This window comes from Camelina sativa, chromosome 12 (genome assembly GCF_000633955.1).
Source record: "Camelina sativa cultivar DH55 chromosome 12, Cs, whole genome shotgun sequence".
NCBI classification, from domain to species: domain Eukaryota; kingdom Viridiplantae; phylum Streptophyta; class Magnoliopsida; order Brassicales; family Brassicaceae; genus Camelina; species Camelina sativa.
This window is the reverse complement of record NC_025696.1, coordinates 8,216,829-8,231,970: the sequence shown is the minus strand read 5'-3', so window position 1 is coordinate 8,231,970 and position 15,142 is coordinate 8,216,829. Positions and strand designations below refer to the sequence as shown.

Genomic DNA, 15,142 nt, shown 5'->3' with positions numbered 1-15,142 from the left:
AAATGGCATAAACGTAAACTCACAGAAACAAAGCGATAGTGAAACATGAGAATTCAAAGACAAGAAAACAAAAGGTAAGGCCTTCTAAACAAGAAGGGAACGCAACAAGTTACATCCATTTCTGAGGCTGATACCATATGGGCTTTTTTCTACGTGTCATCTTACTATTCGCTACTACAAATCCTCGTAGTATCTTTGTTTTTTTGGTTTTTCTTCTTCTTATAATTTTTATTATTTTTTTTTTTTTTTCTCTTTTTTTGAGACCCCAAAAAATGTTATATAGAAGGGATACAAGACGACACTGCAACTTGGGTCATGGACCTTATGTTACTACGCTCTTCTGCTTAATGCTAATGTTATGAATACATGGTAGTAGTACATTAGCCTTTTAACCTTTCGCTACAACAGTATACATTCTAATAACCCCACATGTTTTTTTTTTTTGTGGTCATACCAAGCATTGGCGCTCGAGATATTTTCCGCTCTTTGCTGATGCCGGTTTTAGCTTGATTTGGTACAGCTTTGGCCACAGTTTCCCCGTTACTGCATAACACAATGATACAGACTCAAAATCTATGACTAGGAGGTCAGGTCGAGTGATCAAGGTCAAGGGACTGAGAACAAGTTTTATTACCAAAGAGGCGTTGCTTCTCGCTGTCCCATGCTATGCCGTTCAAGACATCAATACCCTATATTGCAGACAAGATTAAGGTAAGGGAAAAAGACTTTTGGAGATGACTTATCAAGAAGAGAGAGAACATTTGTGAACTTTCAGATTTCAACTCACCCCATGTCCAGATCTCAGCAATCCTTGTCTGCAGAAGGATGATCAATGGTGTTATAACTGTGTTCTATCATATATATAAACATGTTAGGAGAAACAACAACCTTAGTTTTGGAAGCAGTATCCATCCAAGCAGGGATCCGTCCTTGGGTGATATTCTAGCAATACAATCAGACTGCAAAAGAAAGTTACACATCAGCCGCAATGATAACCCAACAAGTCTTTGTCATTACGACACCAGTTTGGTTTCACATATTGAAAATTTACAGGCCTCGTATCACAATTTAGTAGTCAAAGTAGACTTTGCATTAAATATGTTCTGTAAATGTGTGTAGCAATAATTTCTTTCAGATGTCATGTTACAATGAAAATATCAAAACAACAAATACAGTTGCAATACCTGCCACACGTTTGCCCAAACTTCTTTGTTTATGTACTCCAGTTCGTTAAGGTAACGTACCTCACGGCCATTATATCTGACCGTAAACTTATCAGAAACTGCAGAGAAGAGACAGCATCAAATACTTAAAATCTACTATGTGGCTCAAGGGAACGAAAACTTAATCAGTATAAGTGAGATACCTTTCATTGTTTGAGGGTCCATCCGGTATAGAGTAGAAGTGCCATCACTTCCAAACAACACTTCTCCATCGGTAGCCAGTCCCCATCCATCTTTCATATGATGTCTAAAAGGTTTTACCTACAGTGAGATCACATGCTTAACATAACATAGTATGGAGATACCAGTCCATCATGAAGTGGTAATGAGTGGACACATGGTAATAACTACAACACCACAACAAAGGAAGATAGAAATAAGAAACTCAGTCACTAGACATGAATCCTCATCTCCAGCCTATGACAGAGATCTTTCCTCTAATTTCCAGAAACAAAACAAGCTGGAAAAAGTCTACTAAATTATAGCAAGCAGGTTGACTTATACGAGTTGCTTGACCATGATGATTAACTAATAGCTAGAAACCCAAACTAAGCAAACAAAAAGAGTATGAGAAGGATAAGACCAGTACAAACTTTTCTTAAGTTGCGAAGGTCATACGTGAAACCAGTGTTGGTCAACCATGCGACTTGAAAGAGCCTACAACAGATAATGGATCAGTGAATCAGAACACTCTCTTAACTCTTCAAATGATATCCATGTAAGACAACAAGATCCTAAAAAACAGAACAAGAACCAACAAGCAGCAGAAAACTCTTGGTTCAGAATTACAAAACTAGTTTCATGAAAGATAAGACCCACTTTTCACCAAGGAGTGTTAAACCCTCTCCAAAGTATGAATCTTTCATCTTCTCAAGAACTTCAACCTACACAAAGGGAGGAAACAAAACTAAAATTTCAACAAAAAATCAAAAATCTAGCACTTCAAATAATTGCATTCTCAATTGCAATTCAACCATACCTTTCCTGTTCGTAGAGACACTTTCCTCACTGACGACTGTAACGGCACAAAAAAAAAACACAGAATGGATCAAGAACTCGAGCATCCCATTGTCAGCAAAAATAGAGAAATGATCTTAAATAGAAAATCCTAAGAGTTAAGATAATGCAAAGGCGAATCAATCACCTTCCCGTATAAACCAGTCGATTCAAAGAGAGTATCGTTTCCCGCATAAAGAAGACCCTGCCGCGGAGCCACAACAAGAAATTTCAAACGTTATTATTTTACTCACACTCATCAGCTCGTTGACAACTCAATTCAAGGGAGAACACAAATAAACCTGAGTAAACGCGTCAGGGTCATGAGGAAACTCAGCAACTACTTCGATTTCATGGATCCTATGAGAGAGATCCAGCGAGCCAGATGGTTGTTGACCCCAACTGTTAAATGGCATAAAGAATAAGAAAACGAGTCCGGAGAAGAGAGCGAGAGGAACCATCATTATAGCGATCCTCTTCCTGGAAATGAATCTGCGAGAAGCAGGAAGAGACTGAATCATCGATCGCTTCGTTTGTCTCTTATAAAGCGATCTTGTGGTCGCCATTAAACTTCATCCGCCGTCGTCGTTGAAAAACTGCCGTCTGTCAGATTTGTTACCTTTGATTTGTCGCTCTGACCGTTTTTTTTTTTGGTAACGTAATTATATGTCATTGACTAATTTGTGTTATTAAATTACCTTTTTTATGATAAAACTGCTTTGTAAATATGAAAATCCCAAACTAATTACTTCTTGATATTCTTGAATAATTGACTACCTAAAAGATATCCCGTGTTTCACCATTTTAAAATAAAATTATAATATAATAAAAAAAACTATTATTATATTTCTTTTGAAATAAAAAAAAATAAAAAAAAAAAGATGATAGTAAAATCATAATTTGAAATCTTAATAAAACTTTCGAAATTTAGTTACTAAAAGTAATTTTATTGTCTACTTAGATATAAAATCTTAATTAAAATTCTGATTGGTTTAGTAATTTTCGTCCATAATTTTATTAGAGAGAGAGAAAATAATTTTTTTTAACTAATACTAATCTATATTTTAAAAAATCTTAGCTGTTAATTTTTTTTTTCAAGTACAAATTAGTTTTGATTTGAATAGATTTTTTTTTTACTTTTCTAGATTTTTTTTATTTTTGATATCGTAGGATTGTTGATTTTTTTTTGTACATTGAAAGATGAAAATTATGATTTAAAGGGTTTGGAACAAGATAGATAGATGCACTAAGTTTTAACTTAGGACATGACAAACATAAATTATGATTAAAGAACAAAAATCCTGATGTCAAGAATTGCCAAAAACTTAAAATTAAATAAGGAACAAAAACTTTCAATCTTTTTCGCGTCATNTAATTATCTTTTATGTCATTGACTAATTTTTGTTATTACTTCTTAAGAAAGCAAGATTATCATAATAATAATTGCTGATTTTGTTGGTTTATGGCAATTTTAAAAGGTTTGGAACAAGATAAATAGATCCACTAAGTTAAACTTAGGACATGATAAACATAAATTATGATTAAAAGAAAAAAAAATCCAGATGTCAAGAATGGCCAAAAACTTAATTAAAATACGGAACAAAACTTAACCGTTTTCGCCTCAGTCAAACATCGAGGGGCATTAACCGGGTTTCTTCCCACGTGGTTTACCAGCCGGTCTTTTTCCTTTACCCGGTTTGCCCTTCTGCCCGTTTCTACCGGGTTTGCCTCCCCCACGCTTCCTAGCATCACTCTTCATCCTCCTATCCACTCTCTTCTGTCCCTTTCCAACCTTAACCCCAACTCCTTTCTTAGACACAACCAGTTCTTTCCTAGGCTTCCTTGGCTCTGCTGCTTTCTTGTACAGCTTGTCTATCATCTTGTCCTTTGACCGGTCTGCTATATCCGGCGTCTCTGAAATCGTGTTTGCCTTCTTCCTCACTTTCTCCAGTCTTTTCTGAGCAGCTCGCTTCTTTCTTGCCTTGGCCTCCACCACCTTCTTGGCTGGACGAGCGTTAATCTCTTTGAACTGAGCTTTCATTGCATTAACTTCTTCTTTCGTAACGGGTTTCATCGGTTGTCTGTGCTGCTTCTCGTCGTCCAAAAACCATTTGGGTAAACCTTCATCATCAAACATGTATTTGTTATACGCATCATCAAGCATCTGTTCTCTCTGCTTCTTCCTTAGCATTTTCTTGGCACATGCCAGTATCTCAGCCTTTGTATGAATATCATCTTCAGAGGATGAATCTGAGTCTGAATCTGTGGCTGCTGTAGGGACTACCTCAAAATCGTTTTCCTTCTTAATGCTATTGGGCAAGCTCTGATCAGACAACACGCTTTCTTTTGACGCCTTCTTCTTTGGCTTGTCAGCTTTAGGCAGATCTTTGCTCTTTTTCTCAAATCGTGTTTCGTCTTCCCCATCATCTTTTGTCAAGTCTCCTTCTTCCACGGCTTCTGCAAATATATCCTGACTGAACCACTGGTTGGATATTTCCTCCTTTGTTTGGGTCTCTCCATCATCAAGTGGTACCATAAGAGGGTTTGCCTCATCCTTTTCTTCATTCAGATCTGAATCGTAATCGATTTTCATTTCTTCATCTCCATCACCGTCCTGCAAAGCCAAAACGAAAAAATTTCTAGTTCCAAAACTCTGTTCCATCCAACAAATTTGGGGTAAGGAATGATAATACCTCCAGCTTTTCAGCATGAGCCTGCCTAGCTCGCTTCCTTTGCTTTGCGCTTCCTTCTTTCTTCACCATATACCGCTCATATGCCTCATCAAAAATCTCTTCCATTTGTTCAGAATATCTGTAATGTTAAAAAGACTATAAGATAAAGTAACTGCACAAACTTGAGCAATGTATGAAGTTCTCGAAACAGTACTAACTATATAGTCTACAGAAAGTGGCCTTACTTCTGACGTTCTTCATCGGAATCTAAGTCACTATCTTTGGAGTCATCTGAAGCTACCTCACCACCGTCTTCGTTCTCACTGTCAACGGCATTGCCATTATCATCTTCGTCATTGTCAACTGCCATTAGATCTTTCTTTCCCTGGAAACAAAATAAATGAAAATCTTTATCTTTACAATCTCATTCAGAATGGAACCAGCATATGTTCAAACCAAACAATTAAATGATAAGATGTGGTGAAAAAGAGTATGCTCTTCAACCTGTCAAACAGGAATAAAGGCTTCCTTCGAATGCCGTCATAACAAACAAAATTCGTTGGAAAGATCGGATACAAAAATGAAGTACCTTGATAGCAGAAAGAGAGAACAAGTCATGGTCGACAAAACCATCTTCAAGTACATCCATCTGCGGATTAGTCGCCTTCCGCGTCTTATCCTGGCAAAATCATATTGAATTTAGTAAAGGAATTATAAGGTCAAAGAGATCCATCACTAAGGCCACTGACTTAAGACATAAAGACTTGACAGTTTACTATCAAAAGGTTAAAATAACCTTAGCCCTTCGTTTGGCAAGAATCTTCTTTGCTTGTTTCTTCTTGCGGTCAACTGTGTTTGTCAGCTCTTCCAATTCATTGAGTAGTTTATCATCATCATTTTCCTCATCTTCCTTTCCCACATCAGGCTCCGTTTTAGCGACTTCCTTTTTTTCAGGAGTCAGAGCTTTCCTGATTTGCATACGCCATCTACAAGACCAAGGGAGTATGACCATTTAGCAACTAATATAATTTATCTCAACACAACCCCTAACATCCATTTCACACAATGCTACATCTGGTTGAGCACGCAAAGATTTTTCTCAGAACAGCATAGGTAAAAACTGTTCATAGAGCTAAGTGCTAGGGAAAACTGTTCTTCACCCAACCCATATAGAGCTAAGTGATTCTACAATAGCTAAATTCATTTTAAGCAAAGCTGTATCAAGTGAGACTTCATAGTATAAAAAGGTTCATGATGACGCAGTTCTTACTTTAAGAGATGCTTGAAGTCATTCTTCCCCAAAACAGGAAGATCGTCACATAGAATTTTAACCTGGAGAAAGGAAAAGTAGAATTTTAATCTGAAAAAAAGGAAAAGAAACCAGCGTGTGGAGGTCATAAATACCTCGACTAGTAAAATATGTAGAAATGGTACCTCCTCTGTAGTCAAATCATGTTCCTTTAAAGGTAGAGAGGCTTGATCATCAAAGGATATACAAGTAACCGTGCCAAGAACCTCAAGAGGACTTTCGGACCAAATGAAATCAGCAGCAGATGCAACACTTCTCAAAATGGACTCTCCATCTTTATACCTGTATATAACTTCCAGTTAATAAAAGTTCATATATTCCAACAAATAATAGATAAAAGATAGTGGATGTTGCCTACCCATCACGTCTTCTCTTCTGTTTTGATCCTCCAAGCACATCCACCACCTACAAACACAACACACAAGTTCAGGGAAATTGGGAGAGTTGCAGAAACAGCTCCAAACACCATATAAGACGTAATGATCACCATTGTCGTGGGCTCTGCTGTCTCCTTAAAGAGATGTCTATAATCAAGAAGACGGGGATCAATATTGGCAGGGGCTAGGTAATTCGAACCCACAAGATATGTTTCTGCAGATGCTGAACGACTAGCTGGCGGCTTAAACACGTCAACCTTTTCAAATAGCTGCAACAAACAAAAAATACCAATAAAAAAAAACCCGAGAAACACTCATCCATATGAAATAATATTCAGAGTAACAACAAAACAAAACAGTACCCGTTTAAGACAGTAGTAAACAGAGTTGTAATCTCGAGACCTGAAAACCTAAGAAGCAGAACAGAAGACAATAATTAATAAACTTTTATGTTAGCAATCCGAAAGTATATATATATATATATATATATATATATTTCAGAAGCATACCTTAGTGATTAAATTCCCTTTTTTAGCTAAGAACTGAGTGGCTAATTTAACAGAATCAATAACCAAAGCATTCTGACTCATAGCTTCTTGAGCCCAAGCACCACCAACATTAGGAGACCCATCATGAAGAACAAGATCAAAAGCCCTAACACCATGCTGTTCCATCACTTGCTTAATCTTCGATCTACACTCAGTTCGTGTGATATCCTGCTGGATAGCAATACATCCACGCACCGGGATGATCGGAACAAGATCGATTCCGAGAACAAGGCTGCCGACGGGAACTTTCTCGATGGCGACTTGCATCCAACCACCGGGGGCGGCGCAGAGATCGAGAACGCCTCTGGAAGAGTGGAGAAATGAGTACTTTGCATCGATCTGGAGAAGCTTGTAAGAAGCTCGAGAACGGAATCCACGCTCCTTTGCGAGACGATAGTACTTATCCAAACGATGCTTTCCTTTGACCTTACCCATGGTGAGATTTTGCTACGGCTTTGTTCTGGTTCTCTAACACGGAGACAGAGAGAGAGAGGTAGAGAGATAAAAGCAATAGAGGAGGAGATGCTAGGGTTTAGGGTTTACTCCGCCGACCGGCCTTTGGCTCACATAGAGGCCTTCAATTTCTATCGGATAGGCCCTTTAACCTATTTCTTCTTATGGGCCTCTAAAACGGCCTTTTAAAAACCAAAAAATTGGAAGCCAACACAACACACAGACAAATCCGACGATACCAAGTGCGATTGGTTTTTGCATTTTTGGAAGACATCAGGTCCGTCCGACATCTTACTAGACTAAGTTGGATTAGACATATCTTCAACAAGACAATAAGATGGTGGTAGTAGATGTTAGTTGTTAAAGAAAAGAGTCTGTGAGTGATAAATTTTACATCATTGTCTTTTTATCTTTGAACAACATTGAATCGATTCTGTATAAATTAGGACGACAATAGTTCATATAGTCTATAGAAGACAGATTTAGTCGTACTTTACTTCTTGATCATAATAAGCAAAGCTGTTTAGTGTTTACTACTACTCATTGAACAAGACAGTAGACACCATTTTCCATGACAGATCAGAGTAAGAAACTGGCATTTTGACACTAATCCTGAAACTACAGGATTTGTTCGTTTAAACCAAAGTGAGACTGAGAGTAATTGATAGATTATAAATTCTGGATTTGCATTACACAAACAAAACTAGAACAAAAAAAAGCAAAACTGTCCTTCAATCGTCGTATGATAACAACAAATTTTTCAAGGTAACCCTGAACCAGATGGTGCTGCTGCACTGTAACCGCCGCCTGCACCACGGCCGAAACCAGGCCTACCACCACCTCCCTGCCAACACAAGCAATTCACAACCGACGGTTAGACAAATCTCTTGATCAACTACCTAAAAAGACTTGAGCTAAAAAGCTTCTAGGCTCAGTACACTAGAAGTGATGGTAAAGTGGGAAATTTACTTGGAAACTCGGCTGGAAACCAGCTGGGGCTCCAGCCTTTTCACCACCAATGTCACCACCTCGTGGGCCTCCACGGTATCCCTCACGGTCACCATATTTGGGACGGTCTCCATCACGAGGAGGTCCTCTGAAACAAATACCCAAACCCATATCAGAATCAGACAACTCCTCAGACCGGACAGGTCAATGGATTTAAGACGAAACATTCGAGTAAACTAACCTTGGGCGATCACCAGGTGGGCCACCAAAGGGACGGCCAAGGGGCTTAGCAGACTTCTTCAAAGTAGCAGGAACAACATCAGAAGGAAGGTTAAGATAAGTTCTCAAGAACTCAATCCCTTCATTGGTCAGAAACCAATAATAATGCATCCAGGCAAATGTCTCCCTGACGTACTCCTTGGATTTGAAACTCTGCATGAGCTTGATCACTTGCAAGTTGGGTACATCAATCAACGGATGCTTTGGGAGATTGAAATCCTTCTTCGCAAAGCATACTCCTTCTGCAAAACCCAACAAGATATGATCACTAAACAGTTATATAAATCACTCAACAGTCATATAATAATCTTCAAGTTTCAAACTTTTGAACAAACCCTGAAAGCTACATAAGACCCAGCATTTTAATTACTCTGAACCTTAAGAAAGCACTAGTTTTCAATTCGTGAGCCTAACAGAGCTGAAAGCAAGCATAAACCCCTATTCAATCTAACTACAAGCTGCGGTTCGCTAAAACCCTAATAAAATGTTACTACCTCGATCAAGAAAGCTGAAATATTGAAAGAAATGAAAAAATGCATTTGCTCACAAACCTTTGAAAAGGTACTTGCAGATCTCTCTGCGGTTGTTCTCTGAGATAATCTGATAAACAGGACGAACAAGATCACAATATTAATATACTAGGATTAAATCCTTCCATTAAGTTAGGTGAGAATGTGAAAAGATAAGAGAAGCAGAGAGAGACTATACCATATCGTCTTGTTTGGTTGACCTAGCTTTCGACTGCAAAGAGGCACTGTGAGAGCTTGAGCAAAGAGGGAGAAATTAGGGTTTTGTGTGGATAAAAAGACTATTAATATTATATATTACGTACTTGGGCTTTTATTGGGCCGATAGTTGTAAAATAACTGTTTGCTGAAAGGCTAGCCTTTTATTTGGTCCGGTTTGTTAGATAACCGGTTCCAAATTAGATTTCTCTGACTCACTGTTTAAATAGGATATTGTGAAGAAAAATAATGATGACATTACATGTTATATTCTATTCTTGATTTGAATCCCAAAACTCCAAGATTGAATCATGATATTCATATACATATGACTTTTTTTTTGTGTGTAAACCTTTGAAGTTAGGCGAATAAAAAAGGAAAAAGAATCCGAGTTGTGAACTTGTGACTGAGTCAGGAAGACAGGTTGGTCGGGACAAAAAAATTGTTATGTTAAACAAAAATGCTCACGGGCGACCAATGAGGTTGCATGTCCGTGAACTCATGAAAATACAAACGAGAAGTAGCATTTTTGTATATCAACTTGACCACAATTCTACTTTAATTTTTGTCAACATCATGAATCCTAACTTGTTAACCAAAACCTTTTAAACTTTTAACATTGTGACTGAGTATTAAAAAAGTAGCTCAGTGTTTGTTTTGGACAACCAAACGCATGAATTGATGGTCCCAAAGTAAAAAGTCTAGGATCTGCAACAGTAATAGATGAAATCATCTAACATCGCTTAAAGACACGGCTACTAAAATAGAAAAATGGTACTAGACTAATACTACAAAATAGCTAATTGGTGCTCTCAACATCTTGAATCCAAATCACAACTGAAATTTTATAATAGACCCTTTTGTTTAAATTTGTACATACTGTACTTTTACAACAAAAGGCATATAAACTATTGTTGTTTCTTAGAGTAGATGTGGTTTCCCGTGACATATCTTGATAAATTTGGAGGAAACCTTAGTAGTAGAATAGTTTCTCTCATTTTATTCATTAACCTTTATGCTTATATTTATATAAGAGATACAACTTGTTTAACAAATTATTTACATATTCAATAATGGTAAATATACTTATTTAACAATAGAAAAATATTACACAAATATTAACTTTCCATTTAACTCGATCTCGTAATCTCCAAGATCTCCTAATACCCTCCCGCAAGCTCATACGTGGTAACACGTATGAGATTGGACAAGTCTTCAAAATCATCATCGAAGTTTATACCCGGTCGTAAGGTCATCGGCGTTTATACTCGGCCGTAAAGTCATCTTCGTGGCATTTATACTCAGTCATAGAGTCAATCTCCATCGATTTAAAATCACAAGTTTGGATTGTTCTTCGAACTTCTTGTTCATGAAGAAACTTGTGTAGTCATGGTCGAATTTGAATTCATCATCGCCGGATCAGCATCTTATCCGTCGAAGTCAAAGTCATCGTCGTGGCTCTATCGAAGTAAAACAAAGAAACCACATGACGATAGGTAAAGTAGCACATGCTATTATGCCCAAATCTCTTATACAAGAGACAAACACCATTCTTTTTCTTTTTTTTTTTTTTTCACTTGGCCAACAGGCCGAACACCACCATACGTCTTGGCTAATATTCATAGTCACCACCACCAGCCACATCATGGCCACACAAGACAACACACTCACGTGTGTGTGTGAAAACAAAATTCCAGATTTTTTTTTTTTTTTTTTAAATAGTCCATGGAGATTGGATAAAATCTCATCACCAACTCACAATTAGAACAAAAAAAAGAAAGAAAGACTCCAACGTTAAAAGAAGAAGCGATGGAGGAAGGTCAAAATAAAAGAAGAGACGAAACACAATTTTTTTTTTTTCTTTTGCTGAAGCTAACGTAACGGAACCATAAACCACATCAAAATGGATCTTGGCTCTGATACCATGATAAATTTGGAGGAAACCTTAGTAGTAGAATAGTTTTTCTCATTTTATTCATTAACCTTTATGCTTATATTTATATAAGAGATACAACTTGTTTAACAAATTATTTAGATATTCAATAATGGTAAATATACTTATTTAACAATAGAAGAATATTACACAAATATTAACTTTCCATTTAACTCGATCTCGTAATCTCGTAATCTCCAAGATCTCCTAATATATCTCCTCATATTTTGTCCAACCTACAAATCACACGAACATGGCTCCTCCTGTCCCTTATTCCAATTGATTCTCTATATTACGTTAACCGTAACCCTTCTCTCTGTCTCTGATCGAGAGTCATTATTTAATTGATTCAGTCAATCATACTAGGCTAGATGGTCACATCAAATAGATATATTGGTTTTCTCGTGACATTATGTGAAGCTCATTGGATATCGAGTAAAACAGTATTCATAATTGTCCTTATGAAGTACAAAAGAGTTTGTGTAATATATACCATGAAATCTGAAGGAACAAGAAAATCACTTATACAAAATTACAAATTTAAGCAAAAAAATGAAAATAAAAAATTATCTCTTGGAACCAGAAACCCTTTTGAGTAAAACAAGAAAACACAGAACACGATAGAGTACGAAGAACCCTAACAATACATAAACATTAAACCACCTCTGTCTCTCATGAAGCCCTTTCTTGTCTAACACGTCACCGCCAGTAACTATGCAGCTTTTCTCAGGAGCTTCCTAAAACCAGACTGGGCACTTGTTGACCAGACACGAGTATTCATTTATCAGAAGTGCGTCCAATGCATACTTATACATCGAGAAAAAATACATGAAGAGCCAATACTTGGGAAGACTCTCTTTAGAGATAAAGTAACCAGAGAACAAGAAGAATGCCGCCAGAAGAATGGTCACTAAAGATGTTCCAGCAATGTAGTTAGGCGCAAGGGAGCTCAAGAAAAGCACAAAAGAGTTTGCCATTAGGACAATGATCCAGATAACGAGCACAAAGTAGGCGAAAGCTTGCCATGACGGGCAGAGACCTACAAGAAAATAGAGTGAGACAGAGTAGATGACTGCGATGAGGAGCAAGTAGGGCAAGAAAGCCAAGGTGGTTGCAAGTATGTGAGAGGAGAGTCTGTAGAGTCCGCTCGAGGTTTCTCGGAGAAGAATTGGTCGCTCATCAATGAATATTGGAAGGGTTTGGGTAGTCGAAGAGAGGAGGAACGTGAGGGTGAATGCGAAAAGGCCGAATCGCTTTTGGATTCCTTCTTTGCCGGTTCCAATATTAAGGTAGATAGTGCCTAAGACAAGACCGACTACAAGAGCTTCTAAGATGTTGGTTAGAAGCAACTGTCTCGTACGGTATATGATCTTCCAAAACCTTCTAGAAAGAAGGCTTATTTCGGTAAGTCTCGAGCTTTTATATCGAACAATGCTATGTTTTGTGTTCTGTTTTTTACTCTCAGGGAAATGGTCTGGGAGAGCAATGCTGGCGTTTTCGTATGGATCTTGGAGGCTCTGAAGTATCTCCACAGCGTACTCAAGAGAATTCAGCTGAGGAGGAACCGTGAATCCCTTGGAGAGCAAGAAAGCTTCAAGTGAGTCAAGCCTTCCATGGTATACAACGGTTCCTTTGGAAAGAAGTAATACGCGATCGATGAGAGACAGGATCTTGAAACTAGGTTGGTGTATGGACAAGATCACGATCCGTTGTCTCGACGTAGCAATAGACTTGAGAATTTGAACGACATCGGAAGCAGATTTGCTGTCTAAACCCGAGGTGGGTTCGTCGAGGAGTAAAAATTCTGGATCGTGAAGAAGACTTAGACCAATCGAAACCCTCCTGCGTTCACCACCGGACAAGCCTTGACCAAGTCTTGTATGTGCAAGATGTGTTAGGTTTAGTTCTCTGAGGAGAGAAGCAACGGCATTGGAGACTTTTAATGGGTCTTTTGGTAGCAAGAGGGAGGCCGAGAAAGTGAAGGTCTCGGAGACGGTGAGAAGAGGGAAGAAGGCGTCGTGTTGAGGAACGTAGGAAGATATTTTCCGGTAAGAAGAAGGGTTAATAGGGACGGAGTTGAGGAGGATTGATCCTGAGGTGGGAGAGGTTCTTGCGGCCAGGATGTCGAGAAGAGTTGATTTTCCGGCGCCGCTAGGGCCAACAATGGCGAGGATTTGGGAAGGATGAGAAGTGAGACTGATGTTTCGGAGGATGTAAGAAGGTTGCTCCGCCGTGAGGAAGTAGGGTGAAAGGGGTTTGGCGTAGGAAATGGAAGAGGTGGCTAAAGTATATGACTCCATCTTGGAAAGAGAGGTTTAAAGGTTGGATGGAGAAGGGAAGTGAGTGTTGTAAAGAGAATTTATGGATGCTTGAGTTTGGAATGTTTTGTATTTTCCAATGGAAACTGACATTTTCTTAGTCTTTTTTTTTTTGTTTTGTTTGTTTTTTTTGACCTTTTGGTGCGTTATTTTGTCTTTTCTATCATTTTGGTTTTAGCGTTACATAGAACTTATCGACTATATGTGTAATCGCCTAATCGGTGATATAATCTGTGATATAACAGCGATGAGATGGTGATGATTAGGAATATAGAAGTCTTGTGAACTCTTACGCCAATCTGGTGGTTAAGTCTTTCCTTGTGCTCTTGCGCCAAATTTGGTGAAGTCTTTCCTTAAGTCTGGTAAAATCTGCTGAAGTCTTGCCTCAAGTCTGGTTAAGTCTTTTCTTAAGTCTTGTGAACTTGTGAATATAGTTATTGTGCTTTGAAAATTGCATCATTTAGATTTGAGACATATCATGAGACCAATAACTCTTTTTATCAGGTTAAAAAAAACGGTTCAAGCCTTGGTAGTTGTTACTTTCCATTGAGATTTTTTTTGGTTTTTTCTACTCTGCAGAGCAAGGATGTTAAACTGGAAGGTGGATCTCTTTTGTTCGATATATAGTGCTCCTTGTGTTCATGTTACCTTTATTATCATTGCTATTTGATGCTTCACAATCACAATACGGGCAAGCCTTTTTATTTTATGCCAGCTCTATTTTTATTTGCTATGGATGTTCTACTTTTTTCCTTTTCGACGACATTTTTCATTTCAGGCTTCCTACGAATTCCGGTAATGGTTTGTATATTATATATGCTACTAACCTGGGATCAGTAGTTCTGTGGATAAGATGGACAGTAGATTGCTATATCAATATGTCTTTCACAACCAGATACCTTGCTGTTAGGGATAATGCAGCAGGTGCTACCGCAAGGTGTTAATGGATAATTGAGTTTGTAATGTATTAAGTTAATTATTAGTTAAGAGTCGTGATGTTTCGATGATGTCGTATTGTCTAAACGTCACAAGTATTTGCGTTTGTTGTTTATCTATTTAAAGCATCGAAACTATGACGTAAACACACAAGTTTTTATCAATAAAAAGGTCTGTTTCTGTTACTCTGATTTGTTCTTTACAAAACAGCAAAACAGAACAACAAAGTAAACACTTGCTCTGTTCTGTGAAAGAAGAAGAAGCTGTTGCTTCTAACATGGTATCAGAGCCCTACTGATTCAAGGGCCTATTCAAGTAAAAAGTTCAAGCAACGAAACAGAGAAGATGGAGACGACATCTCATCAAGTAATTCCGATATTTGATGAAGAAAATTATGATTTCTGGAGAATCAAAATAAAGACGAT

General features: G+C 37.9%; 4 protein-coding genes and 1 long non-coding RNA gene across 5 annotated transcripts in view; 1 reads left to right on the top strand and 4 right to left on the bottom strand.

The window, feature by feature from the left end:
• LOC104730849 (glutaminyl-peptide cyclotransferase) lies at positions 297–2,874 on the bottom strand. Its single transcript, XM_010450083.1, has 11 exons — positions 2,522–2,874; positions 2,368–2,424; positions 2,203–2,238; positions 2,043–2,107; positions 1,817–1,880; positions 1,367–1,484; positions 1,185–1,282; positions 889–959; positions 788–815; positions 635–689; positions 297–543 (listed from the first exon to the last, which is right to left on the bottom strand). The coding sequence occupies exons 1-11, from the start codon at positions 2,783–2,785 to the stop codon at positions 449–451; spliced, it is 951 nt and encodes a 316-aa protein (XP_010448385.1). The 5' UTR covers positions 2,786–2,874; the 3' UTR covers positions 297–448.
• On the bottom strand, positions 3,450–7,650 carry LOC104730848 (putative rRNA methyltransferase). The gene is made up of 12 exons (XM_010450082.2): positions 7,087–7,650; positions 6,940–6,987; positions 6,688–6,846; positions 6,559–6,605; positions 6,326–6,482; positions 6,162–6,223; positions 5,688–5,877; positions 5,481–5,570; positions 5,137–5,276; positions 4,913–5,030; positions 3,845–4,833; positions 3,450–3,590 (listed from the first exon to the last, which is right to left on the bottom strand). Exons 1-11 carry the CDS (start codon positions 7,558–7,560, stop codon positions 3,862–3,864), a joined length of 2,457 nt encoding a protein of 818 aa, XP_010448384.1. The 5' UTR covers positions 7,561–7,650; the 3' UTR covers positions 3,450–3,590; positions 3,845–3,861.
• Positions 8,158–9,611, bottom strand: LOC104730847 (40S ribosomal protein S10-1). The gene is made up of 5 exons (XM_010450081.2): positions 9,514–9,611; positions 9,357–9,405; positions 8,768–9,047; positions 8,548–8,674; positions 8,158–8,422 (listed from the first exon to the last, which is right to left on the bottom strand). The coding sequence occupies exons 1-5, from the start codon at positions 9,514–9,516 to the stop codon at positions 8,339–8,341; spliced, it is 543 nt and encodes a 180-aa protein (XP_010448383.1). The 5' UTR covers positions 9,517–9,611; the 3' UTR covers positions 8,158–8,338.
• LOC104730846 (ABC transporter G family member 4-like) lies at positions 12,030–13,808 on the bottom strand. Its single transcript, XM_010450080.1, is given in 1 exon segment — positions 12,030–13,808. A coding segment is annotated over 1 exon segment (1,734 nt). The 5' UTR covers positions 13,764–13,808.
• LOC109128111 overlaps positions 14,007–15,142 on the top strand; it is a 7,163-nt gene continuing 6,027 nt past the window's right edge. Inside the window, exons 1-2 of the long non-coding RNA XR_002034570.1 lie at positions 14,007–14,175; positions 14,361–14,718. This is a non-coding gene — a long non-coding RNA (uncharacterized LOC109128111). The remainder of the gene's footprint in view (positions 14,176–14,360; positions 14,719–15,142) is intronic.

What these genes read in the sequence shown, in the direction of transcription:
- LOC104730847 (XM_010450081.2), bottom strand. An exon ending in CCACCTGGTGATCGCCCAAG is followed by an intron (nt 8,675 to 8,767) that starts GTTAGTTTACTC and finishes TATTTGTTTCAG; the next exon opens with AGGACCTCCTCGTGATGGAG. An exon ending in GTTTCCAGCCGAGTTTCCAA is followed by an intron (nt 8,423 to 8,547) that starts GTAAATTTCCCA and finishes TTGTGTTGGCAG; the next exon opens with GGAGGTGGTGGTAGGCCTGG.
- LOC104730849 (XM_010450083.1), bottom strand. Translation starts at nt 2,785, where the DNA reads ATGGCGACCACAAGATCGCTTTATAAGAGACAAACGAAGCGATCGATG. An exon ending in ACCTTCGCAACTTAAGAAAA is followed by an intron (nt 1,485 to 1,816) that starts GTTTGTACTGGT and finishes ATCTCACTGTAG; the next exon opens with GTAAAACCTTTTAGACATCA. An exon ending in TTTGGGCAAACGTGTGGCAG is followed by an intron (nt 960 to 1,184) that starts GTATTGCAACTG and finishes TTTCTTTTGCAG; the next exon opens with TCTGATTGTATTGCTAGAAT.
- LOC104730848 (XM_010450082.2), bottom strand. Translation starts at nt 7,560, where the DNA reads ATGGGTAAGGTCAAAGGAAAGCATCGTTTGGATAAGTACTATCGTCTC. An exon ending in TTTACTACTGTCTTAAACGG is followed by an intron (nt 6,847 to 6,939) that starts GTACTGTTTTGT and finishes TGTTTGTTGCAG; the next exon opens with CTATTTGAAAAGGTTGACGT. An exon ending in CTCATGCTGAAAAGCTGGAG is followed by an intron (nt 4,834 to 4,912) that starts GTATTATCATTC and finishes TTGGCTTTGCAG; the next exon opens with GACGGTGATGGAGATGAAGA.